The 27954-nt window shown below is 45.3% G+C and overlaps 1 protein-coding gene across 1 annotated transcript in view; it reads left to right on the top strand.

Moving 5' to 3' along the window:
• Positions 1 to 1810: 1810 nt before the first annotated feature.
• ELL2 (elongation factor for RNA polymerase II 2) overlaps positions 1811 to 27954 on the top strand; it is a 56247-nt gene continuing 30103 nt past the window's right edge. The window contains exons 1-2 of the mRNA XM_077289452.1: positions 1811 to 2196; positions 25782 to 25829. Coding sequence (XP_077145567.1) covers positions 2065 to 2196; positions 25782 to 25829 — 180 coding nt within the window. The 5' untranslated portion in view covers positions 1811 to 2064. The remainder of the gene's footprint in view (positions 2197 to 25781; positions 25830 to 27954) is intronic.

The following is a 27954-nucleotide window of genomic DNA, read 5'->3' as shown; positions in this document are numbered from 1 at the left end:
GTAGGGGAATGTGCTGGTGGATGTAGTGGAACATGCTGGTGGACGTAGTGGAACATGCTGGTGGACGTAGTGGAACGTGCTGGTGGACATAAGGGAACATGCTGGTGGACGTAGTGGAACGTGATGGTGGACGTAGTGGAATGTGCTGGTGGGCGTAGTGGAACGTGCTGGTGGACTTAGTGGAACATGCTGGTGGACGTAGTGGAACATGCTGGTGGACGTAGTGGAACATGCTGGTGGACGTAAGGGAACATGCTGGTGGACGTAAGGGAACATGCTGGTGGACGTAAGGGAACATGCTGGTGGACGTAAGGGAACATGCTGGTGGACGTAAGGAAACTCCACTGCATTGTGGAGTATGTTGCACCATAATGAGGGCATTGGATACTAGCGGAAGCGTCAGCCAGAGAAGCTGCAGCTATAAGGCCTTGTTCCTAGTGTAAATGCTGCATTTTTTCCTCCTGTATTTCACACGCTGAGGATTTGCAGCAGTTTCCCATGCGTTTACAGTACAATGTAAACCTATGGAAAACAAAATCCGCAGTGCACATGTTGCGGAAAAAAACGTGCGGAAACGCTGCGTTTTTTATTCCGCATCATGTCAATTCTTTGTGCGGATTCCACAGCGGTTTACACTTGCTCCATAATAGGAATCCGCAGGTGTAAAAAGGCAGGTGGAATCTGCACAAAATCCGCAAAGAAAACGTGGTAAATCTGCGGTAATTCCGCAGTGTGGTTTACCTGCTGATTTACCAAAACAGGTGCGGAAAAATCCGCAGAGGTTCCATCTACGTGTGCATTGTGCAGTGTTTTTAAGTGTAGAACCCCAGAATTTTTGTTCTAAAAAAAAGCATTTAAAAACAAAGCAGAAAATCTGTACCAAAATCAGAAAATATGCAGAAAACCCGGCAATAATCACAGCAGATCAACAATTGTGTGCTTTGATGAGGACATTCTGCAGAATAAAAAGCATTGCCATGTGGGAACACGGCCTTATTTCGGCAGCTGTGGCACGCAGGTGACCGGCACGAACCATCGAGACATTGCATTGGCACACGATTTCTACATTTAATTACAAAACATCCAGCATTGATGTGAGGATCCGCAATCCCAGCCCCGAGGCCGTAGACCTGTGCACGAAGCGCAGAGTGCTGATATACTTGGGGTTAGGCGCTCGCTGCCCGACCCTCCGCTGTTACGCACTGATCCATCCGTAACACTCAGCGCACAGACGCTGCCACTGCTCTCGGCAGCACAGGTCCGGATTACGGAAGACGCTGCGCTGCCGAGAACGATGACCTTGTTTTGCAAAGTGGGAACGTCGCTCTCGATATTCGGAAATGGACCTTAGCTGAGTGCACATTGAAGAGCTCGGATCAGCGCTATCACTACCACAAATGGTGGGTCACCAAGAAGTGGGGGGACGTCAGCAACTGCAACCCCGAACACACACTGTGGACGTTACTATGGAGACACGCCGGTCTATGGAGCCCTATATACAACATGCTCTGTACGATGGAACAAGTTACTATTTGGCTTACAAATACTGAGGTAAAATACTGACCAAATACTGCAGGTGTGAACATGGCCTAACACTCCCTGCTACGGGACTCTCCCCTAACATCACTACCCTGAGTGCACAGCGTCACTTCCTGGTCGCACAGTGGCTCGGGACCACGGACGTGCACGCTGCTGCTCCTCGGCGCAGCGCACACTGGCAGGCGGCAGCGGACGCACAGGAGCCCCCTGCTCAGCAGGGAGCCCACGTCACCGGCAATGTCAGAAAACACTCGCTTGTCACTCGCACGTCACGGATAGCCCCGCCCACCGCTCAACGTCACAACAGTCATTGAATTAGCACAAGACAAGGAAAAGCCGCCTCCCCCTGTATAAAGAGCCTGGGAGATGTGCACCGCAGGCCTATACGTGCGCGGAGTGGAGGAGCCGGGAGCCAATCAGCGCTGCATGTTCCGTTTCGTTCACTCGAAAGCAAGTTAGGCTGCGAGATACAAAACCCACTGCTCAGCTACAAGTCGGGAGGGGACGAGGGAGTGAGCGAGGAAGATGGCGGCTCTTAGTGAGGAGGGGAGGTACGGGCTGTCCTGCGAGAGGGGGACACAGGACCAGACCACCGTGCTTCACGTTAAACTCACTGAGACCGCCTTCAGAGCCTTGGAGAACTACCAGAACACTAAGGTAAGTGACATGGCGGACAGGATAGAAGTGGGGCGCTCTGGTCACCCACCCCCTGTAATGACAGTACGGTGACAGAAGTTAGTGCTGGAGTCCGGGAAAGTCTGGAAAGTTCCCCGGAACGGCTCCGGCTACAGGTGAGGGCGGACGTGGCTGCCGGGTCTGTGAACCAGCTGGTCCCTGGTCTCCAAGTGCACAGGGCAGAGAGCCATCCGTGACGTGCCCCGGTAGCTGCCCCCTCCCGGGTGACGTGCCCCGGTAGCTGCCCCCTCCCGGGTGACGTGCCCCGGTAGCTGCCCCCTCCCGGGTGACGTGCCCCGGTAGCTGCCCCCTCCCGGGTGACGTGCCCCGGTAGCTGCCCCCTCCCGGGTGACGTGCCCCGGTAGCTGCCCCCTCCCGGGTGACGTGCCCCGGTAGCTGCCCCCTCCCGGGTGACGTGCCCCGGTAGCTGCCCCCTCCCGGGTGACGTGCCCCGGTAGCTGCCCCCTCCCGGGTGACGTGCCCCGGTAGCTGCCCCCTCCCGGGTGACGTGCCCCGGTAGCTGCCCCCTCCCGGGTGACGTGCCCCGGGAGCTGCCCCCTCCCGGGTGACGTGCCCCGGCAGCTGCCCCCTCCCGGGTGACGTGCCCCGGCAGCTGCCCCCTCCCGGGTGACGTGCCCCGGCAGCGGCCCCCTCCCGGGTGACGTGCCCCGGCAGCGGCCCCCTCCGCCCATTGCCCCGTACTGCTTCGTCGTGGCGCTGACCCCCATGGCCCTGTCCTCCCTTGTAGCGGCCCTGTCCTCCCTTGTAGCGGCCCTGTCCTCCCTTGTAGCGGCCCTGTCCTATCCTGGCCATTATTGGGATGGGATTTTTATCTGGTGGCTGTGACTATGTATCTGCATGGGCGTTATACTTGTACCTGTATAGAAGAGCTGAGTAAGCTTCTGTGAAAGCTGGAGGGTGGCTCATAATGCAGTGTTGTTAGTCCTATTCACACCATCCCCCCCCCTTGGTTTGGGATTGTGGGGGTGGGGGTTAATACTGCCTATATGTGTTTTAATGTGGCCACCTCCTATGGCTTACACTCGCTGGCCACTACCAGAGCTGATAATCCACTTTCCAGCTTTCTGGAACTTCCCTTAAAATGAATGTTTATGGTGTAAATTAAATTACGATTTCTATTTATTTATAGTAATATCACTAATGTGTCTTCACGCTGTTTTGTAACTTGCTGTCTGCTGGTAACTAGTGTTATCTATAGGGGGGAGGTTGCTGCCATGAAATTCTGTATATGTGGCAAGTATGAGCATGGTTGGGGCTGGCTGGACATGGGTGGCATTTCCGATAATATTGCTTTATTTGGAGCAGTATTTCAGGGTGACAGCTTTTAAATAGCAGTGCGGCTTCCAATGCATATACAGCTCTGCTGTCCTTGCCACGGTGCCAGCTGGTCTCGCATTCATTCAGTCTGTGGAGTTCTGCTGAGCTGTCACTTTTCTCTAGCCTTGGGCCTGTGAGGCGTTTTTTGCAGCTTTTCTCTGTGCGGACAAGACTGATGAGAATTATTACTTTATTTTGAGTATTATTGTCTTGAGTGGTTTAATTAAACTAAAAGTAACTACAGTATTATTCACTTGCTGGATTGATCACTATGTACATTCACCTGCAATGAAATTGCCGCATAAATGCTTAAATTGCATCTTAGTCATTCAGTGTAGATCCTGTTACCCATGCAAAGTGTTGATTGACCTTATGTTGGTGGCGGCTTTAATGCAGTTTGTTACTGGCTTATAGGGCCACCATATGGAATCTGGTGTCTCCATACTGCTGCATGTGTACATTTACCACAGCAGCTATCTGAGTAAGGAATTGTTAACTAAGCAATTTCCTGTAGGTGCTGGTAGGCTCTTCAGGGTGTCAACTTGTCAGTGTACCTATCTACTGTATAGGTCTATCAGACGTTAGGCTATGTGCACATGTTGCGGAACGGGGTGCAGAATTTTCTGCACAAAATCCGCATCTCCTGGCAGGATCTGCAGGTGCAGATTTGCTGCGGATTTTGTGCAGTTTTTGTGCGGATGTTCTGCGGTTTTTACCACTGAGGATTTCTATAATGGAAGGGTGCAGAAACGCTGCAGATCCGCACAAAAGTGACATGCACTTCTTTAAAATCCGCAGCGTTTCCGTGTGGATTTTTCTGCACCATCTGCACAGCTGTTTTTTTCATTGATTTACATTGCACTGTAAATCACAGTGCGGATCTGCAGCGTTTCTGCGCGGAAAAATCCGCTGCGGATCCGCACTAAATCCGCGTCGTGTGCACATAGCCTTATACTGTCCCATTCACATGGGCCAACAAAAATGTATGGGGGGAAAATGAATACAATCACTGCCCCACATCTTTATTGGCAGCACATCTACTGCTTAGGGTGCATTTAGACTGGCCAGTTAAAATGCTTGTTTTTCCATACTCATTATAAACGGGTCTTGCAATTGGGAACCAATGTGGAAAATGCGATGCTCCTATCTCTGGTAAAATGAATTACCGTATATACTCGAGTATAAGCCGAGATTTTCAGCCCAAATTTTTGGGCTGAAAGTGCCCCCTCGGCTTATACTCGAGTCACGGTCTGTGGCAGGGTCGGCGGGTGAGGGGGAGAGGGCGCTGAGGCATACTTACCTAGTCCCGGCGATCCTGTCGCTCCCCCTGCCCGTCCCACGGTCTCCGGGTGCCGCAGCCTCTTCCCCTGAGCGGTCACGTGGGACCGCTCATTAGAGAAATGAATAGGCTGCTCCACCTCCCATAGGGGCGGAGCCGCCTATTCATTTCTCTAATGAAGCGGTGCCGGTGACCGCTGACAGAGAAAGAGGCTGCGGCACCGAAGACAGGCAGGGGAAGGAGCGGGACGCCGGGAGCAGGTAAGTATTACATATTTACCTTCCCTCGTTCCACACGCCGGGCGCTGTCTCCATCTTCCCGGCGTCTCTCTCTCCGCACTGACTGTGCAGGTCAGAGGGCGCGATGACGCATATAGTGTGCGCGCCGCCCTCTGCCTGATCAGTCAGTGCGGAGAGACGCCGGGAAGATGGCGCCGAGGAGCTGCAAGCAAGACAGGTGAGTATGTGTTTTATTATTTTTATTGCAGCAGCAGCAACAGCTATGGGGCAATAATGTACGGTGCAGAGCACTGTATGGCACAGCTATGGGGCAACGGTGCAGAGCACTATATGGCACAGCTATGGGGCAATAATGGTGCAGAGCACTATATGGCACAGCTATGGGGCAATAATGGTGCAGAGCACTATATGGCACAGCTATGGGGCAATAATGGTGCAGAGCACTATATGGCACAGCTATGGGGCAATAATGGTGCAGAGCACTATATGGCACAGCTATGGGGCAATAATGGTGCAGAGCACTATATGGCACAGCTATGGGGCAATAATGGACGGTGCAGAGCACTATATGGCACAGCTATGGGGCAATAATGGTGCAGAGCACTATATGGCACAGCTATGGGACAATAATGGTGCAGAGCACTATATGGCACAGCTATGGGGCAATAATGGTGCAGAGCACTATATGGCACAGCTATGGGGCAATAATGAACGGTATGGAGCATCTATTTTTATTTTTGAAATTCACCGGTAGCTGCTGCATTTTCCACCCTAGGCTTATACTCGAGTCAATAAGTTTTCCCAGTTTTTTGTGGCAAAATTAGGGGGGTCGGCTTATACTCGGGTCGGCTTATACTCGAGTATATACGGTATAAGCTTGAGGCTGCGTTCACATGAAGCGGTCATGCAGAGTCCCAGGGCTACTGTCTTCCTTTTACGGTTGCCCTTAATCTTGTGGGGAAACAGCTGATTCAACTGCTAAACGATGCAGCCATTATGACTGTCATGCGGTCTTGCAGGTGAAATGGAAGATTTAATGCGGTTAGCATGACTGTGTGAATGCAACCTGAATATCGCTGTTCTCTGCTGCATTGTCCTGTACATGCACTGCTGAGAACAATGAGTCTACGTGCACAGAACGATCTATTATTGATCGTTCTGTGTGCATGGCAAGTGAGGCCAGCCTGTTTTAGTTGTCTATTATACAGTCACCAATCTATGAAGTTGTAGCCATTGTTTGACACAGCCAGTCGCTTGGTGTAACCTCCAACCTACATGGGGGTGATGTGTTGCTGCTAACTGACTTTTTACCGTAAAAACAGGATCACTCGGTGAATCAGCATTTGCTCACTTTTCGGGTCATTGTCGACTCGTTCACATGGACTGATAAGGCTTTAAATCCTCCTTGTGGCTATCAGGCCCCAGAGCTTTTCACTGAAGTGGTTGCAGCTTCTTTGGAAATGGCTCACATTTAGCACAGCCATAGCTGTACAATAATCCATATGCTGCACAGGCGTTGGCCAAGATGTGTCACCACTTTTATCTGCTGATATTATCTGCATAATGAATTTTAGCAAGATTATCTTGGTAATTAAAGTAGAAATTGATTTATTACAGGCACAAGGACTGCTTAATCTGCCATATGTTACTGAACAGTAAAGTGTAAAATGTTTATCAACATATTGCAAAAAGGAGTTCTGTGGTAAATAAAAAATTCAACTATTGTCTCATCAAGCTGGCTTAAAGTTAACCTGACAGCTGATAGTGGGGGGGAAATATTTGATACACTGCCGATTTTGCAAGTTTTTCCACCTACAAAGAATAGAGGTCTAATTTTTATCGTCGTAGGTACACTTCAACTGAGACAGAATCATACAATGTGATTTTCTGGATTTTTTTTTTTACTTTTTTTTCCGCATTGAATAAGTATTTGATACAGTGGAAAAACAGAACTGAATATTTGGTGCAGAAACCCTTGTTTGCAATTAGGGTATGTTCCCACGGGCAGTAAGTGCTGCGGTTTGGAATATATATATATATATATATATATATATATATATATATATATTCATTATGCAAATTAGGGGGCGGGTCAATGAGGGATCAGCGACTTGCCAGCAGTCTGCATTATGAATACCTAATCAGAGCACCACATGTGGGGTGCGATGATTCCGGATGTGTGCAATGAACACATCCGGCATCATCGCCTCTCCAGAAGGGGGCCGAGCTTTGGGCGGAGCGAGTTTGCTGCTTTGTGCAAACCGCCAGCCATCCTGAAAGTGGACACATACACTTAGTCTGACAGCTGTAGTAATCTGTTCAGAAGTTACTGACATTTAGGTGGTAAAAATACACATTTTCATTTGTCGTACCACTTTGCATTAATTCCTGTAAAGCACCTGAAGGGTTAATAAACTACCTGACTGCAGTTTTCAATGTCAGGGGGTGCGGTTTTTAAAATGGTATCACTTTTGGGGGTTTCCCAATATGAGACCCCTAAAGTCACTTCAAACATGGATAGTTTCCTAAAAAAAATAAATTTTGTAATTTTCCATGAAAAATTGCTGCTACACTTTTAAATCTCCTAAAATGCTAACAAAATAAACTAACATTTTACAAATGGTGCTGATGTAAATCAGACATGTGGGAAATGTTGTTTATTAATGGTTTGCTGTTGTATGACCATCTGGATTAAAGGGAAAATCATTAAAATTTTGAAAATTGCTAATTTTTTTAACATTCTTCTCAAATTTTTGATATTTTTTATAAATAAACACAACATATTGACCTAAATTTACCATTATCATAAAGTATAATGTGTCACGAGAAAACAATCTCAAAATCACTGGGATTTGTTGAAGCGTTGCAGAGTTACCACAAAGTGACACTGGTCAGATTTCAAAAATTTGTCTCCATCACTAAGGGGTTAAAGAACCACAAGGCTGATTTCATCAACCAAGATATTTTAATCAGTATAGCGGTGCCGTCCTGACACTGTACATTCTGTGCACAATCCTGCTGACAGGTTTTCTTTAAGAAGCCTCTCCTTAGGTTACTTTCACACTAGCGTTTTTGGCTGCACGTCGCAATGCGTCGTTTAGGAGAAAAAACGCATCCTGCAAAGTTGTCTGCAGGATGCGTTTTTTTCCCCATAGACTAACATTACCGACGTATTGCCACACGTCGCAACCGTCGTGCGACGGTTGCTTTGTGTTTTGGCGCACCGCCGCCACAAAAAAGTTACATGTAATGTTTTTTTGTGCATCTAGTCTGCCCCCTCCTCCCCGGACCTTACAATGAAGCAGCGGAAGCGTCTTAAGACTGCTTCCGCTGCCAACGTCGGGGATTTTTTTTCACAGTATGCGTCGGTACGTTGGGCCGATTTAGCGCGACGGCCCCGTACCGACGCTAGTGTGAAAGCAGCCTTAGTTGCCCTTGTTGTATTTCAGGTCATAGTCATAGTGATGCTTGAAGTCCCAGCCATGACTCGTCTTCAATGTTTTTATTGCGGGAAAGAGGTTGTTGGCCAAAATCTAACGATGCATGACCCCCATCAATCCTCCCTTCAATATGGTGCAGTAGTCCATTCCCCTTTGCAGTAAAGCAACCCTAAAGTATGAGGTTTCCCCCAACATGCTTCATGTTGGGATGGCATCCTTTTGTCTCATCTGACCACATGAACTTCTCCAATGCTTCCTCTGAATCAATCAGATGGTCATTGGCTAACTTCAAATGGGCTTGGGCATGTGCTGGCGTGAGCAGGGGGGCCTTTCATGCCCTGCAGGAGTTTCATCAATGATTGCGTAGGGTATTAACACTAATGTTTGAGACTGTGGTCCCATTCCTCCCGTTTAGTTCTGGGCTGGTCCCTGACCTTTCTCAGACTCATCCATTCCCCATGAGGCGAGATCTTGTATGGAGCCCTAGACTGAGGAAGATTAAGTCATCTTGTGTTTCTTCCATTTTCTAATAATTGTGACCTCAGTTGGTGCCTTCTTACCAAGCTTCTTGCCTATTGTCCTTTAACAGCAACAATAATAATCTTATTTATATAGCGCCAACATATTCCGCAGTGCTTTACAGTTTGCACACATTATCATCGCTGTTCCCATTGTGGCTCACAATCTAAATTCCCTATCTGTATGTCTGTAACCTATCCCAGCCTTGGCAGGTCTGTAACTGTGTCTGTCCTTGGACAGCTCTATGGTCTTGGCCATGGTGGAGAGGTCGGTGTGTGATTGTGTGAATCTGTCTTTTATACAGGAAACAGGTGCAATTAATACAGGTAATGAATGCAGAGTAGGAGGGCTTCATTAAGAAAGACTAACAGGTCTGTGAATTCTTGATGGTTAGTAGGTGATCAAATACTTTTCATGCAATTAAAAAAAAAAATCAGTGAGTTTGTGTTGTGTTTTTTTTCTTTTTTTTTTCTTTTGTGGTTTAATTTTTAGACTGTCTCACAGTTGAAGTGTAACTATGATAAAAATTACAGATCTCTCAAATTTTTTTGGAGGTGGGTTAACTTGCAAAATCGGCAGTGTATCAAATACCGTACTTATTTTCCCCATTGTATACATGTTACCTAATTTGTGTGCAGCACGATCAAGCACTGTATGTATTCCAGTCAGGTGTGTTTCAGAAAAAACAAATTAAGGCTATGTGCACACGTTGCAGATTGGGGTGCAGAATTTTCTGCACAAAATCCACAGCTCCTGGCAGAAACCCGCAGGTGCAGATTTGCCACGGATTTTGTGCGGTTTTTACCACTGCGGATTTCTATAATGGAAGGGTGCAGAAACGCTGCAGATCCGCACAAAAGTAGTGACATGCACTTCTTTTAAATCCACAGCGTTTCCACGTGGATTTTCCGCACCATCTGCGCAGCTTTTTTTTTTTCACATTGATTTACATTGTACTGTAAACCACAGTGCGGATCTGCAGTGTTTCTGCGTGGAAAAATCCGTTGCGGATCCGCACTAAAAGTGGATGTGATATTATGAAATCTCGTCTTCACGATGCGTGCAGGGCAGTATCCGGTGGCCCTGCAAAACCGAGTATTTTTCAGCTTGTCTTTCCAGACTGCAGCACGTCTATGTATCTTGCGGAGACGCTCCGTCTCCGCAAGATAAATAACCCAGTCTACGAATGCGATGTGGTGATTCTGGATGTGTTCAATGAACACATGCGGAATCACGGGTGTGTACAACAGGAGGCGGCGCTTTGGGCAGAGTGGGGTATCCGCTGCGTCCAAAGCGCAGAGAATCCTGAATGTGGAGACATAGCCTAATAGCCGCCCTCTATTAACTGGTCTCTTCCTAATATGCACATATAGGAGACTTGTCAATCCAGGGAAGTGGGCGTGAAAAAGTTACAAGGGGTCCCACCTGTCTGACTAGTCGCATGGTCTCTGTCCCTTGCAGCTGTCAGGGTTTTTTTTTTTTTTTTTTTTAAGGCTATGTTCTCATGAGAAATATTTGGTTGGTTCTTGATGCTGCAGATTTTCTGTAGCATTTCTCTTAGATAAATTTACCGTAGTTGCTGGCGTTTTTTACTTTTTTTTATTGCATTAACAGGAGTATTTATCTTGTTTTTGATGCTGCAGTTTTTCCTTGAGGTCATATTTTAAGTAGTGGTTTTTGATACTTCCAAGTATTTGATTTTGATAAAACTTTATCGGTATTCATGGTCCATCTTTTCTTATACGTGAGAAAAAAAAATCTGACATCTAAATAAGCCCTTAAAGGGGTTGTTCGGTCAAAACCGATAAGTCTGCAGTCAGTGTGTGAATTCCCCCAGTGTGTGCAGGGATTTGCTGGGTTCAGGCTTGGGAACAGAGGGGTATGTAGGCATTTTGCATACTCCCGGCCAGTGAGCGTGGCCTTGCCCCATTCACTTGTATAGAGCTGAGGTCACATCCTGACCAGTGAAGTGGACAACTAGAAGGTGCAACCTTGTTCCATGCAAGTCGATGGCGAACAAGACTGCACCCACTGGCTGAGAATCATCACAGCACCACTCGTGCTCTGGGGGGATTCATAAGTCTGCAGTCACAAACTTGTCAGTTTTGACCGGACAACCCCTGTAAGGTGTATGTCCCAATATCTTAAGATTTATTAGCATTTACTGCTTGTGTTGTGGTTGGTTCTTGAATGGTCAGAGCTTGCAGACTAGATCAGCTGGTCGCGCAGCACTCTGTTACCTGTACAAAGTACATTTGCCACAGAACATTTGCTGCTTTTACTGCAGGTAACAACGTGTCCTGACACTTCCACCATTTTTTTCCCTTTAAATGTGATCACATGACGTCGTAAGCTAAGTACTGCTCCTGCTCTGAGTGCTGCCTGCCTTGATTAGGGAGGCTTTAATGAAAAGAAAAGAGACCTAATGCCCCAAACATCCCACACAGGAAACTGCTTATTGTGCAATTCTTGTTTTCTATAAAAGGGATCTACTGTTCCTGGTATTAGGTGTCAGTCTGAAACGCCTGCAGGTTTTTTTTTTATTCACCGGCGGCCTCAATTCTCAACTGGAAAAATCTTGTTCATGGGGATTTTTCCACCATAATCTAAATATGTAACATATCCAAACTACAGGCCGCATTCTTCTTCAGCATTACTGAATTGTAAGATCTATCAGTCTGAATGTATAAGAACACCTAAAATGCCAGGAGGATCTGGTCTCTCATTTTACCAGACTATTAACTGAGAAGGAAATGGTGCATGGACACAAGCCATGGTGTACTCTGCAGAGTACACAGCGTCACTCTGGGCTTGGCCTAGTGACCCCTTGTGCCACTGCTCACTTTTGTTCTTCTTGGCTCTTGTTTACACACAGTCAGCTGGGACTTGAGGAAGAATTTGTGAAGAGTGATTCACTCACATAATCGGCAGTGTGAAAGCGAGCAGTTTAAAGGCCCCTGCTGTTAGATCGTCCAGCGTGGCCTGAAAGAAAACTTGCATAGCTCAAATTTTCCCCACTTAATGCAGGCGGATCAGATTACTCACAGAATGAACACGTTGTCCCTGTCTTTAGCAGACAATCAGTTATACTGTAACCATGTCAGCTTAAAGGGCCATTGACTCTTACAGATTTTTGTGAACGAACATTATTAAAGGTTTTCGTTTCACAATTTTCTTGCTGTGTAAACAGGCTGTCTATCACCTGATGAAATTCGTTTATCGGGTGAAATTATTTTTTGCATTGTAAAAGGTGATCGTTCTCGGCAATGCATCTGCTGAGATTAATGGCAGCATGTGTGCACCGAGCGATCTAGTATATGTGCTCAGTGCGCATTGAACAGCCATTCAAATGATCACAGATTATATCGTGCCGCCGATTGATCCATGTAAATTAACCTTAACTCCAAACGCACGTCTGGTTATCATCTGTTTGAAATAGATTACGGTAGTTAAAAATGGGGGGAAAAAAAGTTCAGTCATTAAAATATCTGCTCTCATTAACTTCACTGATTTAATACACAGAACCAGCAATTTATTTATTTTTTTTTAAATGGCATTACAACAAAGTTGGCACAGGTATCCACCTGACCGGCAGAGAAACGTACATGTTGGGTACACAGTGTACCACAGTGTGCGTCTGACTACTGAGGCGGTCTTCACAGTGTGCGCCTCTTCACTGCTTCCCATCTTTCCAATGCAGCACAGATAATTCAGGCTCACTGCATGAGCTTACTAGACTGTTCACACGTGAATGTGATTGTATTTGTCAGGCAGGAGCTCTGGTAAGTCTGAAAAATACTTTTGGCAATTGTTACTATCGCTTGTCTTTATTCAGCACAAAACGCCTGCAGATAAGGCCTAGTGCAACTATCAAGTATCCGGCATAGATCATGTTCACCCCTAGAACAAATTTGGTTGTGGGGCTATAACCCATCAAAGAGCCCTGCACCAGGTCAAGTGGCTAGTCTTTGCTTTTATTCTCTAAGTTATACCCATATGATGGATTTTCTATATCCACCATATGGTTTCAGAGATATGAGTTGTGTTTTTTTTTTTTTTTTATTACAAAGGTTGTCCACAACTAAAACAACCTCTTCTTGATCAAAATGTTTGGCCCCATAAAATAATAAAACCTATACTCTCCTCCTGTGCCGGTACGATTCTTGCGGTATTGGCACTTGTGGTCCCAGGGCTCGCGTGCGGTTGTGATGCCAGCACCTAATCAGCACAGGCATCGGTCTCAGTCTTTGGACAAATTAACCAATTCGACAGGAGGCAGGGATAGTAACAGCCGGCGTTGATTGGGTACCGGCATCAAGTGTCACAACAACCGCACGCTAGCCCCGGAGACAAAGTGCCGACACCGTGGGAATGTTGCCCACATGGGAGGAGAGTATGAGGTTTGTGTTATGGGGACCAGGCGAGGGGTATGAGAAGTTGGCCAAGTAGTGGACAACTTTAAGTGGTCAAAGAGAATCCTGGACTGAATGAAAAGGCCCACATCTGTGGAGCTGTATGGCTGGTTAAAGAAAAAAAAACTCGGTCAGCAGGAATGAAAGCAGTGCAAAAATTGCCAACTTTTCACTTGGTGACACCTATGCACTTACCATATTACTTGTATGTACCTCTTTTAGTTTGGTTCACAGTCTGTGCTTCCAAATTGGATGTGTAAATTGGTCCGAACTGCTTGTGCAGCCTGTTGTACAGTCGGGGTAACCTGTCCACCTTCACACCACTTTTGTAGTATGTGATCCTATTTCAGGATAAGGGGTCATGCTCTCAGCTAGTTATCCTTCATTCCTCTATTAATTACCTGTTGTGTTGAGCTCTACAAATGCTTTTTTCCAAAAGTTCCTTGCATGGCTTGTTTTGGGCATAGCGCACATTCACCCAGAGGTCTTTCCCCTTCTGTTAACTCTTCATCTACTTGGGTCTGTGAGCTGCAAGCATTTATTTTTGGGAGCACAGCACAGACTGCACTTTCCACTGTCCTTCTGGAACATTTTCCTTGGCGTACGTTTTACATTGTGAACTTGAAATCATACATTGGAGTCTGTAAAATGCTGCAGTTCAGTGAAATCCTGGTGATGTCATGTCGCTGGTTTTCTCTGTAGCTGTTGATATAGTTCTGTCCTTGTGTGTATTCCTCACTCAGATTATGTATTCACTTATCAAAACGCTGTAGACTTTACCCACCAAGGAAAGGTCAGATTGAACGGATCACCCAAACATTCACCAGCGCACATACTCATTTGCATTGACTCGGGCCAATGAACTCGCCAACCACACCAACGTGACGTCTCTGATGTGCCCTGCGCCTGTACTTGAAAAAACCTGACGTGTTCTGCTCGAGGTTTATTCATTCTGAATGTACAAGGACGACTCGATCAGTTCTTTCTGCTGATACACTTTCTGACATCTGCTTTGTAATTTGCCCAGTTTATCAAATTGCAAATCCACCTGAATATGCAGCACATCCACAATATTGGCAAACCTGTTTTTGACTGTGTAGTTACAAGGATTTCTACACACTGGAAGTTGCTGTATGCCAAGTCCCTGTGCTGTATACTGTGCTTCAGGCAGCAGTGATACAGGCAGCCCCAGTGTCCAGGAAAGAAAATATGGATCACAAGTATGATCATTTATAATTATAGTGCTGGGGAATTGCAGAGAGAACGAAGGGTGTATTCATTGTAGTTTTTATATAGGAGTTTTTTTAGCAGAATCTCTTAACTTTCAAAACACACATGGAGGGGCTGATTTATTAAAAAAAATCCCATGAAAATGCAGACTAAGTCTACGTTCACATTTGCGGTCGGGCGCCGCAGCGTCGCCGCATGCGTCATGCGCCCCTATATTTAACATGGGGGCGCATGGACATGCGTTGCACTTGCGTTTTGCGCCGCATGCGGCACTGCGGCGCACGCGTCCGGGCGCAGAGGACGCAGTAAGTTGCATTTTTGCTGCGTCCAAAATCAACCAAAAAAAGGACGCATGCGGCGCAAAACGCAGCGTTGTGCATGCGTTTTTGTTTGCGTTGTGCGTTGCGTCGCCGACGCTGCGGCGCACAACGCAAATGTGAACGTAGCCTAATCTGCATATATAGGAGGGGGTGAGTAGGTTAATAGAATATATTATACATAATTCTAGTTTTGTGAGAAGATTCTGTATACCTGTTTCTCTGCTCCTTGTGGGATTTTTAATCCAGTGTGGGGTCCTATCAGTGACTGACAGCTCTCTGAATGCAGATACCTGTCAATCATGGATAGGACTGCCCACTGGACCAAAAATCCCACAGAGGAGGAATAAATGAATAAAACGTTCTACTGAATCTTTTCTCACAAAACTTAATCTACTTGGCTCCCCCGGCTTTATAACATGAGACCTGCAGATTGCAATTCGATTTCATGCTGGTGGGTTCCCTTTTAAGACCGGCATTGTAAATGATAGGAGGAAGATGTGCCGTTAATTTCTAAAGTGTACATATTTTCATATAGGGGGGCAAGCCTAGCCTTGCCTTGCCCCATCCTGCCAATGTGCTGCCCCTTTTGGCAAAGCCGGCTGGGATTGGGATGAAAACGTCAGTCACAATGTTTATGCAACTACAGAGTTTTGCAAGAAAAGCAATGTCTGTCTTACGGCTGAATTCTAATCGGCTCTGGTTTTTGAGCTCCTTGTGGTTTTGGGGGTTTCTGCTCCAAACTCTGAAGAACTGAATTGACCGTAAGGCTATGTGCACACGCTGCGGATTTTACTGCGGATCCGCAGTGGTTTTGACGTTGCGGATTCGCAGCTGTTTTACATGAGTTTACAGCACAATGTAAACCTATGGAAAACAAAATCCGCAGTGCACATGCGGAAAATGCGTTCTTTATTCTGCAGCATGTCAATTCTTTGTGCGGATTCCGCAGCGGTTAACCCCTGCTCCTCAATAGAAATCCACAGGTGGAATCTGCACAAAAACCGCGGTAATTCCGCAGTGCAGTTTAACTGCGGATTTATAAAAACGGGTGCGGAAAAATCCGCAGAGATCCAACCTACGTGTGCACATTCCCTAATGCGACCATGTGCAGGAGTCTAGGATGTGTGAGGTCAAGCAGGGTAAAGGTTACACAGGGGCTGTGGGTTTAGTTTTATGTGCACAGCTCGCCTCTCATGTGACTAGTAATTTTCAGATCACGCAGTTATCCAATTCTGTTTTTCCACACTATATAAACCTGTACTCCAGTTTAATAAAAGACCACACACTAATCAGTCTGCACTAGTGGTCGGAATCATGGTATGTATGTGTGCATATGGGGTATTTTCAAGTTTGGCATTTATCTTCGATCCATAGTGGAACCCTTTCCAATTGCTGGGGCTTTGCCCACTGGGATACTCGCCGTTCCTGAGAACTGGGCCTCCATAGAGCTCCATGTGACTGAAGTGGTGTGTTCTTAATCGGACCGCTGGGGATGGCTTAACCTGGTAGCTCTTCTGCTCAACCATAAGAATCAATGAACCAAGCTTTGCACAGTTCTGGTTCTTGGGATCCCACCAATCAAACTCCCAGTGATTGGAATGTTATCCCCTAGCCCATGAGGAAGCACAACTTCTAAAGCCTCTGCTTATGTTCTTACAGGGCAGCCTTTCTCAATACCCTATTAAAGGCATCTTTAAACAAATTGAAAGTATGGTAGTTTTCAAGTTTCTGGTGCCCCTTGTAAATGGTGCTGACCATACCACAGTTTTCAATGACTTCTGTGCAGGCAAATGGGAAACTGCCATGTGCAAATTATGCATAGTATAAATGTGTACGTAAAAGTACTCACTTTTAATCTGTGATACAATGTTAATCTAAGGCTATGTTCACATGTTTTTGCTGCTTTTTTTGCAAATTCTAAGCTGTTTTACAGTACCGGCAAGTGATGAGATTTCAGGAATCTCATGCACACATGACTGATTTTGAAAACTGCTGTTTTTGCAAACTGCAGCATGTCACTGCAGCCACAGAACACAGAAAGCAATGGGTAAGTGAAAGAAACAGCGAAAAATTCAGGTATCAGGTTTTGCTACGTTTTTGGTGCAAAAACCTTTAAGGAAGTTGCATCATGATTGCTTTGGGTGCACTAAATTTTATCAGCATGCACAAGAGGTAACAAAAAGCAGCAAAACATGCTTTTTGTAAGCCGCTTCTTTACTGCCAAGAGAGCAGGTTTTGCCTGCAGAAAACACAGCAGAAATGCAACGTGTGAACATAGCCTAAAGGTACGTGCCCATGATCAGGAGCTGCTGCAGTTTTGACTCTTCGTATTTATGCATTGCCAAAACCGCAGCGGCTAGATGTGACAGCATGGCGGATGGGATTTCTAGAAACCCCAGGTCCACTGTGTGCATGTGAACCTGCGGATCGCCCTCAGAGACTGACATGTGGTGCGTTTTCAGGACCGCAGCATGTTCATTTCTCTTGCGGACACGCTAGTCTCGGCAACAGAAACATAATCAATAGAATGTATTGGATGCAGTAAATCCGCACGGTTCAGTGAACACAAGCGGACTTACCTGCGTTCAATAGACGGCAGCGCTTTGGATGCAGCAAACTTGCTCTGCTAGATCCGAATCATGGGCATATAGCCTTGGGGTGTACGCGGTGTGCACAGGGACGAAAGCAATGGTTTCCTGTTAGACTTGGCGCTATTGGGTTACAATCATCCTATGATTGGTTTGGTAAGTACACAGGCACTTATTTTTCTGCACGATTCCATGTATGTGATTCATTTCTTACTAGCAGGGAATTCTGTAGCTGCCTCTGGGGAGTATAACAGCATGTGCAGCCAGTAAGTCGTGCCGCCGATGCGCTACATATTACCGTTCCTATAAAGGGGGCAGCTACTTTCTTGTAAGTGATAAACATCAGCTGAAAATCCACAGCCAGCATTTATTTATCTTCTCGTCAGGGATCTTGCGTCACTGCCTTTCAGCAATGCTGCTTTTGTTCGTGCCCTCCACCCCCCCACCTCATCTGATGGATCTGTTCAGGAAATCCAGCTGGTCTTTACTCCAGTGTGCCTCTATAAATATTAAGCAATGCTAAATGTCAGGCGCTTGATAGATTAACCCCAGCAATCTGTATGCATGTGTCTGCTGCTGCTGTGAATTAATGTTGCATAGCTATGTATGAGGGCTACCTTGTCAGCGTCTGCATTATGAGATCTTGTGAACAAATAACAGGAGAGCCGGACCCCCTAAGGCCTCATTAATAAATTAGAGTATGCCTTCTGCAAGTGTCTGGCTAATTGTGTGATATGACGTAGAGAGCTGCGATGCCAATAAAGCAATAGACTGGGCAGAATCCATGGGAAAAGTCATAAGTTGGCATTTTATTTGCTTGCCAATTTTTGTAGCAGTTTTATGAGCATAGCCCAGGAATTGGTAGAAGTTACAAGCAGCAGTATTTCCTCTCTTCCTACTTTTGGATCCTCTTTGGCTTTGCAGTGACTAGCACGTCTCTGGGTAAAACTAAAGACATGTTTTTACTGTTTTTTGTTTGGAAAATTTTCTTTTTAAACTGTCCAAGCAAAGTGGTTGTGATTTTATGAACTCCTGCCTATTTTAAGCACGCTGGAGATCTGTGCGCTTTGTTTTTTTTTTTTTTTTTACTGTAGGCTCCTATGGGAATTCTGAAAAACTGCATGTAAAAAATGCAATTGTGTAGAATCCGTTTTTCTCTACTAAAAAAATGTATTCAAAACGCTTTTTCTGCTTTAGATTGTATGAGCTGTTGAGCCCAATGATTTCTTACAGGCTGCAGCCAATCACTGGGAGCAGGGAAGTGTCTATTGCTGTGCTTAGTTTCAACATCCGCAAGGCTATGCAATAAAATTTAAGAGGAAAGCCCCTTTAAGAGTGCCATTCATGGGCGAGAACTCTAGGCCTTAGGCTTTGTTACATCAGCTTGGGTTTTTTAATTTCACAATGTGAAGTTTTTCCCGTCCCACCAAGATCACGTACACCAAGCATCCCGGCCCACCAAGATCACGTACACCAAGCATCCCGGCCCACCAAGATCACATACACCAAGCATCCCATCCCACCAAGCATCACATCCCACCAAGATCCCATACACCAAGCCTCCCGTCCCACCAAGATCACATACACAAAGCATCCCATCCCACCAAGATCACGTACACCAAGATCACATACACCAAGCCTCCCGTCCCACCAAGATCACATACACAAAGCATCCCATCCCACCAAGATCACGTACACCAAGCATCCTGGCCCACCAAGATCACGTACACCAAGCATCCCATCCCACCAAGATCGCATACACCAAGCATCCTGTCCCACCAAGATCGCATACACCAAGCATCCTGTCCCACCAAGATCACGTAAACCAAGCATCGCATACACCAAGCATCCCGTCCAACCAAGATCACGTACACCAAGCATCCCGGCCCACCAAGATCACATACACCAAGCATCCCAGCAATATAGACTACACATTTATTTTTATTTTTTTGAAGGAGAGGGGGATTTCCAGCCCTTTGAATTCATGTATAAGTTAATAAAGTAGCTTTATGGTTGAAATACCATCTGGTGAATGTTCACCATGCCAGCCCAGCCATACACATATTAGTCCATATTGGCTCTTAAAGTGGTTCAGACTGGTTATTCAGGTGACTGATGTGAATGGGCACCTTGTATGGTCCTTTTCCTTCTGGATGGCAATTTCCCCTCAAACCTGTTCATCAGTGTTTTGGGTCAAAGTTTTATCTGTGGTCAAAACGTTTATTCATTGTCATGTTAATAGTGACAACAGATGGCTTGCACACTAATGTCTGTGATTTTAATGGACTCATAGACCTAAGGGTGATTTTGATCTGTGATGCCCATAAAAAAAATGGACATGTTTCGGTGATTATTTTTGAGGACCACTTAGTCTACAAAAAAACACGGACTCATAAGCTATAAACTAAATAGCCCCACAGACTATAAAGGGTCTCTGTCCTGTCCATGAAAATTGCTGACAACACGAGATTCTCGGACATCTGAATGATGCCTTATACTGTGCTGTAGCACGGGTTCATGTACAGTGATCCCATACGGGAAGGGTTGGAATGATGCGGTCTTATGACCGCGTACCATGTCTAGGGGCATCACGTGATATTGCTTTATAACATGGCAGCTTACGCTGGTAGTGTTTCCCCTGTTGGATGCCGCTTGAGCATTTCTTCCTGGTGAAATGACGGGAGTCTTCTGTAGTGTGGAAAGGTCATGCAGGAGCCGTGCCACTGATCAGGTTACATGGAGGCAGATCCTGCTTCCCAGTGTGTGGAGTAGGTGTATGGGATAATTGCGAGTGTGACTGAACCCCATGATGATTATCTAATTCAATGAACCCAACAGATCAAGACAAAATCTGTTCTTCATGACACCCAGATGTTGTGGGCCAATAGCTAAACTTTTACTTTCTTCAATTAATTTTGGGTTGGTTCCACGTGCATCACCTGGATAAACTGGCAAGGATGTGCCGAATGGCATCCTGAGCTATTTAATGTTTACTATAAACATTCTGAGGTGATTTGGGTATTTCTATATCCACAATGCAGCAAGTGCAGATTTGTGGATCTTGGTCGACTCTATCCCCACTGCATTGATTGCTGCTCCGAACAGTGCAGCCCATCCTTGGTACTCCGACCTCCATGCTTGTAGTGTGGAGGACTTGACTGTCATATGTAGCTCTCTGCTGAGGGCTTTCATTCTAGAAAAATTTAAAGTATTTTAGATTCAGAAAAGTGAGATTTCCTTCAAATGTTTTCTCATGTAAGTTTACCAAAGTAGCTTTTTCTGCCACAGCATGTCAATACTGTCATGTTTTATGGCAGACTTGCTGCATTTTTTCTTCCATTGAGATAGGTGGAAAAAGCCGTTTTGTCCGCGCACAATCTGCTTCAAAATCAGATGCACAATTTACAGTGACATTTGTTCTGTGGTTTTCTAGCGAAGTACGGTTTCTCCTGCTTGGGTGAAAAGTGCAGAAATAACATGTTGACATAACCAAAGTAAAGTTATGGCTCCTCTTAGCACATGTAATGGAGGATGTAACCCACTGTCATGCATGGCGATGTTGGTATGTGCGTGCATTTGGCATTTGTGGCCAATTATTCTGCTGCAAACCCATTTTTGGCAGGAATAATTCTCTGTAAAATCAGCATTTTCTTTTATGCGTTTTTGCTTGAATTTTATGCTTCACTTTTTTGGGGAAACACTCTGAAAGTATTGACATGCTGCAGATTTGGTCAAAAAAGATTTTGTTCAAATCTGTAAGGTGAAACAAGCAGCATGAGATATCAGAAGGCTCATTCACTGGTACAGTAAAGTGCAGCATAAACGCAGTGTGTGAACAAGCCCTTATTGTCCTGTTGCAGTTGGGTTGATTGGTTCATGAAAAGCTCTTCACGGTCTAAAAGGCCTTTTTAGTTTTGTTCTTTTCAGCACACATTTAGGGCTCATGCAAATCAGTCCAGCCTCAGACTTCAATGTGCGGACTGGCTGCAGCTCTCCCAACCAGAGTGACCGCTTCGTATGTATCCGAGGCTCGCTCTCTGGTCGGGAGACTTGCTGTCCAATCATACCGATTTTCACGGATGACCCGTTAAATGGGATTACCCAAACCAAATTAACTTTGTAGAGACAATATTTTCCTAGCTTCGCTGAGCAGACTTGTTTGGCTGCTATGTTGATAATCCTATTTTATCAGAAGATCTGGTTTACTCACTGAATCTGCTGATTGGAACAACTGCTAGTTCCTGCAAGTTTGCTGGTGTGTGGTTTGCCAAGGAGCCTGATATTCGGTCAGAAGTATCAAGTCCTGCATAGACATAAAGGTTTTGGCAGCAGTCGCAGAGTGCATTTGTTCTAGAAAGCAGAAATTGTTCTATGATCTGTGTTTATGGCCTCAAATAGAGAATGACCGCTTGTGACTGTGAGTTACCAGGGTTACCTTGTAGTTGCCGATAAGGAATATAATCTGGTTCAAATTGCTTAATATGGTTTGGGACCCTCTGAATAGAGATTAAAAGCCCCCCATAGACATTATTAGATTGTTGGCTGAACTGATATCAACAGGTTCAGCCAATGGGCTAAGGTGTATGGAGGCGCCCGACTGATAGGAAGATGTTGATTGCGTATATCTGACTACCAATAGCATTGTTTTCCCCATAGATAAGCTGCCAGTCGATGTGTGCATATTGGAGTGTCAGGATTCGTCAGTCTGTAGTTTGACTATGTTAACTATTTGTGGAGCCTAGAAAACCCCTTTTAATATAATCGATTGTTCCCATACAGTTTGCATATTCCCCCATCTCACTCTACCCCTCCACCAGACCTATCCATCAAAGTCAGTGGCTGCTCACTTTCCCCAGTCCCACACGCCTGGTGCCTCGGGGTGGTGCTTGACTCTGTCCTCCCTTTCAAGCCACATATCCAAGCCTTTGCCTCCTCCTGCCTTCTCAAAAACATTTCCCGGATCCGCGCATTCCTTGACCGCGACACCACAAAAACACTAGTGCATGCCCTTATCTCCCGCCTTGACTACTGCAACCTCCTACTCTCTGGCCTCCCCTCTAGCACTCTGGCACCACTCCAATCCATCCTACACTCTGCTGCCTGACTAATCTATCTGTCTCCCCACTATTCCCCAGCCTCTCCCCTATGCCAAGCCCTTCCCTGGCTTCCTATTGCCCAGAGACTCCAGTTCAAAACCCTTAGGGTATGTGCACACGTCCGGATTTCTTGCAGAAATTTCCTGAAGAAAACCGGAAATTTTCTGCAAGAAATCCGCTTTTTTTTTTGCGTTTTTTTTCCGTTTTTTTCGCTTTTTTAGCATTTTGCAAGTGTAATTAGCTTGCAGAATGCTAAAGTTTTCCAAGCGATCTGTAGCATCGCTTGGAAAACTGACTGACAAGTTGGTCACACTTGTCAAACATAGTGTTTGACAAGTGTGACCAACTTTTTACTATAGATGCTGCTTATGCAGCATCTATAGTAAAAGATAGAATGTTTAAAAATAATAAAAAAAATAAAAAAATGGTTATACTCACCCTCTGCACACAGCCAATCTCCTCAGCGTCGTCCGTTCCTATAGATGCCGGTGTGGTTCAGGACCTTCGATGATGTCGCGGCTTGTGATTGGTCGCGTGAGTCACATGAGCGGTCACGCGACCAATCACAAGACAGCGACGTCATCACAGGTCCTGAACCACACCATCTATAGAAACGGAAGAGAAAGCTGCACCGGAGAGGCACGAACACTGCGGGGGCCATCAGAGGGTGAGTATAGGACTATTTTTTATTTTAATTCTTTTTTTTTTTTTACCAATTATATGGTGCCCAGTCCGTGGAGGAGAGTCTCCTCTCCTCCACCCTGGGTACCAACCGCACATAATCTGCTTACTTCCCGCATGGTGTGCACAGCCCCGTGCGGGAAGTAAGCAGATCAATGGGCTCCTAGGTGTGCGGAATCCACGCAATTCCGCATTTTTAATGAACATGTTGCTTTTTTTTCCGCGATGCGATTTTTTTCCGCGAAAAAATCGCATCAACATTTGCACAAAAAATGCGGAATACCCTGTAAATAATAGGAGGCATATGTAAGCGTTTTTTTCGCGTTATCACGATTTTATAGCGAAAAATCCTGAACGTGTGCACATGGCCTTACAGTGACCTACAAAGCCATCCACAACCTGTCTCCTCCTTACATCTGGGACATTGTCTCCCGGTACTTACCTACACGCAACCTCCGATCCTCTCAAGACCTCCTTCTCTACTCCCCTCTCATCTCTTCTTCCCACAACCGCATCCAAGACTTCTCCCATGCTTCCCCCATACTCTGGAACTCTCTACCTCAACACATCAGACTCTCGCCTACCATAGAAACCTTCAAAAAGAACCTGAAGACTCACCTCTTCCGACAAGCCTGCAGTGATCCTCAACTTACTGAACCATCGCACAACGAGCTCTACCCTCTCCTAGTATATCCTCACCCATCCCCTGCAGACTGTGAGCCCTCGTGGGCAGGGTCCTCCCTCTTTATGTACCGGTGTGCCTTGTTTTTGCTCATGTTTAATGTATTTGTCTATATTTGCCCCTTTTCACATGTAAAGCGCCATGGAATAAATGGTGCTATAAAAATGTATAATATATTGCTGTCTGCACATTTCAGTTACACAGGGAGATCTGCACAGCGATTAGCCCCATTGTCAATGTTAACACCATGTTTCATGGTAATAGATGGGATGGGTAATATATGGAATGGAAGTTCTTCGCTTTTATCAGGCTACCAGACAAGTTAGTATGATGTGCTGCATCTTACCAACATATAGCAGCCGTCCACACGCAGTACTCGCTACTAAATCGCCCTATAGGCTAGAGTATCTGGAGTCTGTGCAGGGAGCTAGATTTTCTTATTAGACTTTAGTAGGATCTGTGAAAGAATCTGATTAGCAAAGTTCCAAGTTGCAAATTGAGTCGCATGCTGAGCTCATTAGGGCTAGTCTATATTGCTTGTTTGTCATCGCGAGGCGTAAATGACGTTTTGCTCGCCCGCATATTAGACATTCTTCTATGCACTGATCATCCAGAAGGAGCACCCTTTCTAGTCCATGTGAAATTTGCACTGGGAACCATTTTATTGGACCTTCTTGTTTTAATAATTTGGCCTCAATGAGATTATCCAAGAGCACTTTTGGATTTTAAGATGTTTAGTTGGCTTTGTTCATTGCTATTGAGCCCATACCCTGAGCTGATGTTTACGGTCTGTGCTGCCATCACCGCCCCTGTTGCTAGACCTTTGGTTCCTCAGCTGGCACAGGATGTGTGGTCTCGTCTGGTCACAATGGTCAGTACTTCCAAGGTTTCAGTCCTTTTTCTTCATTTGAGAACCCCTATATGTGCACACTGCTTATTTCAGTTTAGAAATCCACATAAAATACACTGCATCTAAATTCTGTACATAATTCCTGCACATATTCATGTTGGTGGTTTTACATTTTTTTTAAAAAAAAAATTTTGTGCAAAAACGTACTAAAATTCACATCAATGCCAGACCAGCAGTGTAATGTGGATTTGGTGTCCCCATAGAAATGAATAGGTAAAATCCACAGCCGAATAAGGCATTTCTGAGATAGGAATTTGCATGGTGGTTATTTTAAAAACCCAATTTCACAAAAAAAAAAATCCCTAAAGCAAACTGGATGAGATTAAGTGAACTCGTCTACTTTGCTGGTATTTTAGTGATGTGGTTTTGTGTGGTAAAGCCGTACCAAATGATCATGTGATTTCTGCCTTAGGCTTATGGGCAGGATTTTCCGCTGCAAATTAGAATAGTGCCCTGAGATTCCGCGCTGTCTTTGCAGTGCCTGTAGCATGAATTGACTGCTTGCGTTTCGGTGGGCTGTCGGTACATGCCACAGATTGCCTCGGATTTCATCCTTTGCAATAGTGAGATGTGCAACAAATCCGGTTTTTAACTAAACAATTTGATAGTAGAAATTTTTTCTGAGAATATGATCTTTGAGCGCATGCCCTTAAGGGAAAATGGTGGTACTGATGTGGGGGTTGGAGCGTGCAATTTCAGCCTGGATCTCTGCTGATCCAATGATGGTCTGTATGGTCCTCTGTGTTCTTCTTAAAGGGGGGTCTTATGGGACTGTATATTTCAAATAAATGAAACTTCTTCACTTCTAATAATTTCATTTTTTGTTTTTCTAGAACTCTATGCCTGCACGACCATCCATTCAATTTCAGGGACTCCAAGGAGTAAGTATTCACAGCTTCTTGGGTGTATTTAGAGCTCTTGTGCGTGAAATGCTTTTATGTGACAGCTTTATGGTAAATGGGTGTCCTGGCTCACTGTACAATGTGTAAGCATTTAATTCCTCCTGACATCAGAAACTTTTAGTTCACATTTTTCATGCTTCGTGTCAAGATTTTTTTTTTGCTCACATGGTTTCTGCTCTTTTTGGCCCTTTTTAGTTTGATCAAAGCCCCCCTGTCCAAGAACACAAGCCTACGTACACCCACAAGTCTGATATGTCAGCCATGTTTATAGCAATTTAAAGATACAGTATCTTCTCTTGTCACATGCAGTTTTGAGAATTGCTCTCTAGTTGGATGCAGAGATGTAAAATACAAGTATTAGATTTTTATAATGGATTTTAATGTGGCTATAAGGTATGTGAACAGTCCCCTCTGCTTGGTTTTAGTCTTGCGTTAAAAAAAAATAAAAAATGCTCTGCTCCTTTAAATATTTTTTTCTGCCTAGCTCCCTTCCATTCGGTCATTTCAATGGCCCTTTCTCTGGATTGTTGGGGGTCCCAATGGTCTGACCTTCACCAATCAGATGGCTGATTTTTCCTGTGGGTAGGTAGTAGCTTTCAATGTTGGTAATGTCCCTTTAGGGCTAAAATGGGGATCATTTGTGTTCTCCCCCACACTGAAGTCTGGAAGATCATACAGCATGTCTTGCCATGGTTGACCTGTCCAGCATTAGACAAGCTACTGATTTGGCATTATGTAATGCTTAAAGGGAACCTGTCACTGAGAAAATGCAGTCCAAACTGAAGCCTTCATGGTATAGAGCGGAGCAGGTAGAATTATTAAACTGAGTAGTCTAGCTATTTAAACCTTTGCACTTTCTGGGATTTTCGGTCCAGTGGGTGGTCCCATCGCTGACAGCTTGCTTTATAGAAGTGTACACTCACCGGCCACTTTATTAGGTACACCTGTCCAACTTCTTGTTAACACTTAATTTCTAATCAGCCAATCACATGGCGGCAACTCAGTGCATTTAGGCATGTAGACATGGTCAAGACAATCTCCTGCAGTTCAAACCGAGCATTAGTATGGGGAAGAAAGGTGATTTGAGTGCCTTTGAACGTGGCATGGTTGTTGGTGCCAGAAGGGCTGGTCTGAGTATTTCAGAAACTGCTGATCTACTGGGATTTTCACGCACAACCATCTCTAGGGTTTACAGAGAATGGTCCGAAAAAGAAAGAAAAATCCAGTGAGCGGCAGTTCTGTGGGCGGAAATGCCTTGTTGATGCCAGAGGTCAGAGGAGAATGGGCAGACTGGTTCGAGCTGATAGAAAGGCAACAGTGACTCAAATCGCCACCCGTTACAACCAAGGTAGGCCTAAGAGCATCTCTGAACGCACAGTGCGTCGAACTTTGAGGCAGATGGGCTACAGCAGCAGAAGACCACACCGGGTACCACTCCTTTCAGCTAAGAACAGGAAACTGAGGCTACAATTTGTACAAGCTCATCGAAATTGGACAGTAGAAGATTGGAAAAACGTTGCTTGGTCTGATGAGTCTCGATTTCTGCTGCGACATTCGGATGGTAGGGTCAGAATTTGGCGTAAACAACATGAAAGCATGGATCCATCCTGCCTTGTATGGAGCATCTTTGGGATGTGCAGCCGACAAATCTGCGGCAACTGTGTGATGCCATCATGTCAATATGGACCAAAATCTCTGAGGAATGCTTCCAGCACCTTGTTGAATCTATGCCACGAAGAATTGAGGCAGTTCTGAAGGCAAAAGGGGGTCCAACCCGTTACTAGCATGGTGTACCTAATAAAGTGGCCGGTGAGTGTATGTAGAGCAATCACTGATGGGACCGCCCACTGAGCCAAAAATCCCAGAGAGCAGAGGAGTAAATGGTTAAAACACAGATAATTCTTAATTTCTACACTCAGAACTGTATATACTGTATCAATCTGCTTGGGTCCCCTGCTCTATAACAAGGTGCCTGCATACCGTATTAAACTGCATATTTCTGGTGACTGGTTCCCTTTTAAAAGGACTGTCCACATTTATAACAAGTCTTAAATATATTAATGCAACTTACTCATATGTCCTTTTTATTGAAGTTCTGCGCAGC

The sequence above is a fragment of the Ranitomeya variabilis genome, chromosome 1 (assembly GCF_051348905.1).
Source record: "Ranitomeya variabilis isolate aRanVar5 chromosome 1, aRanVar5.hap1, whole genome shotgun sequence".
Classification (NCBI taxonomy): Eukaryota; Metazoa; Chordata; class Amphibia; order Anura; family Dendrobatidae; genus Ranitomeya; species Ranitomeya variabilis.
The sequence above is the reverse complement of the archived record's forward strand: the minus strand, read 5'-3'. Positions and strand labels throughout refer to the sequence as shown.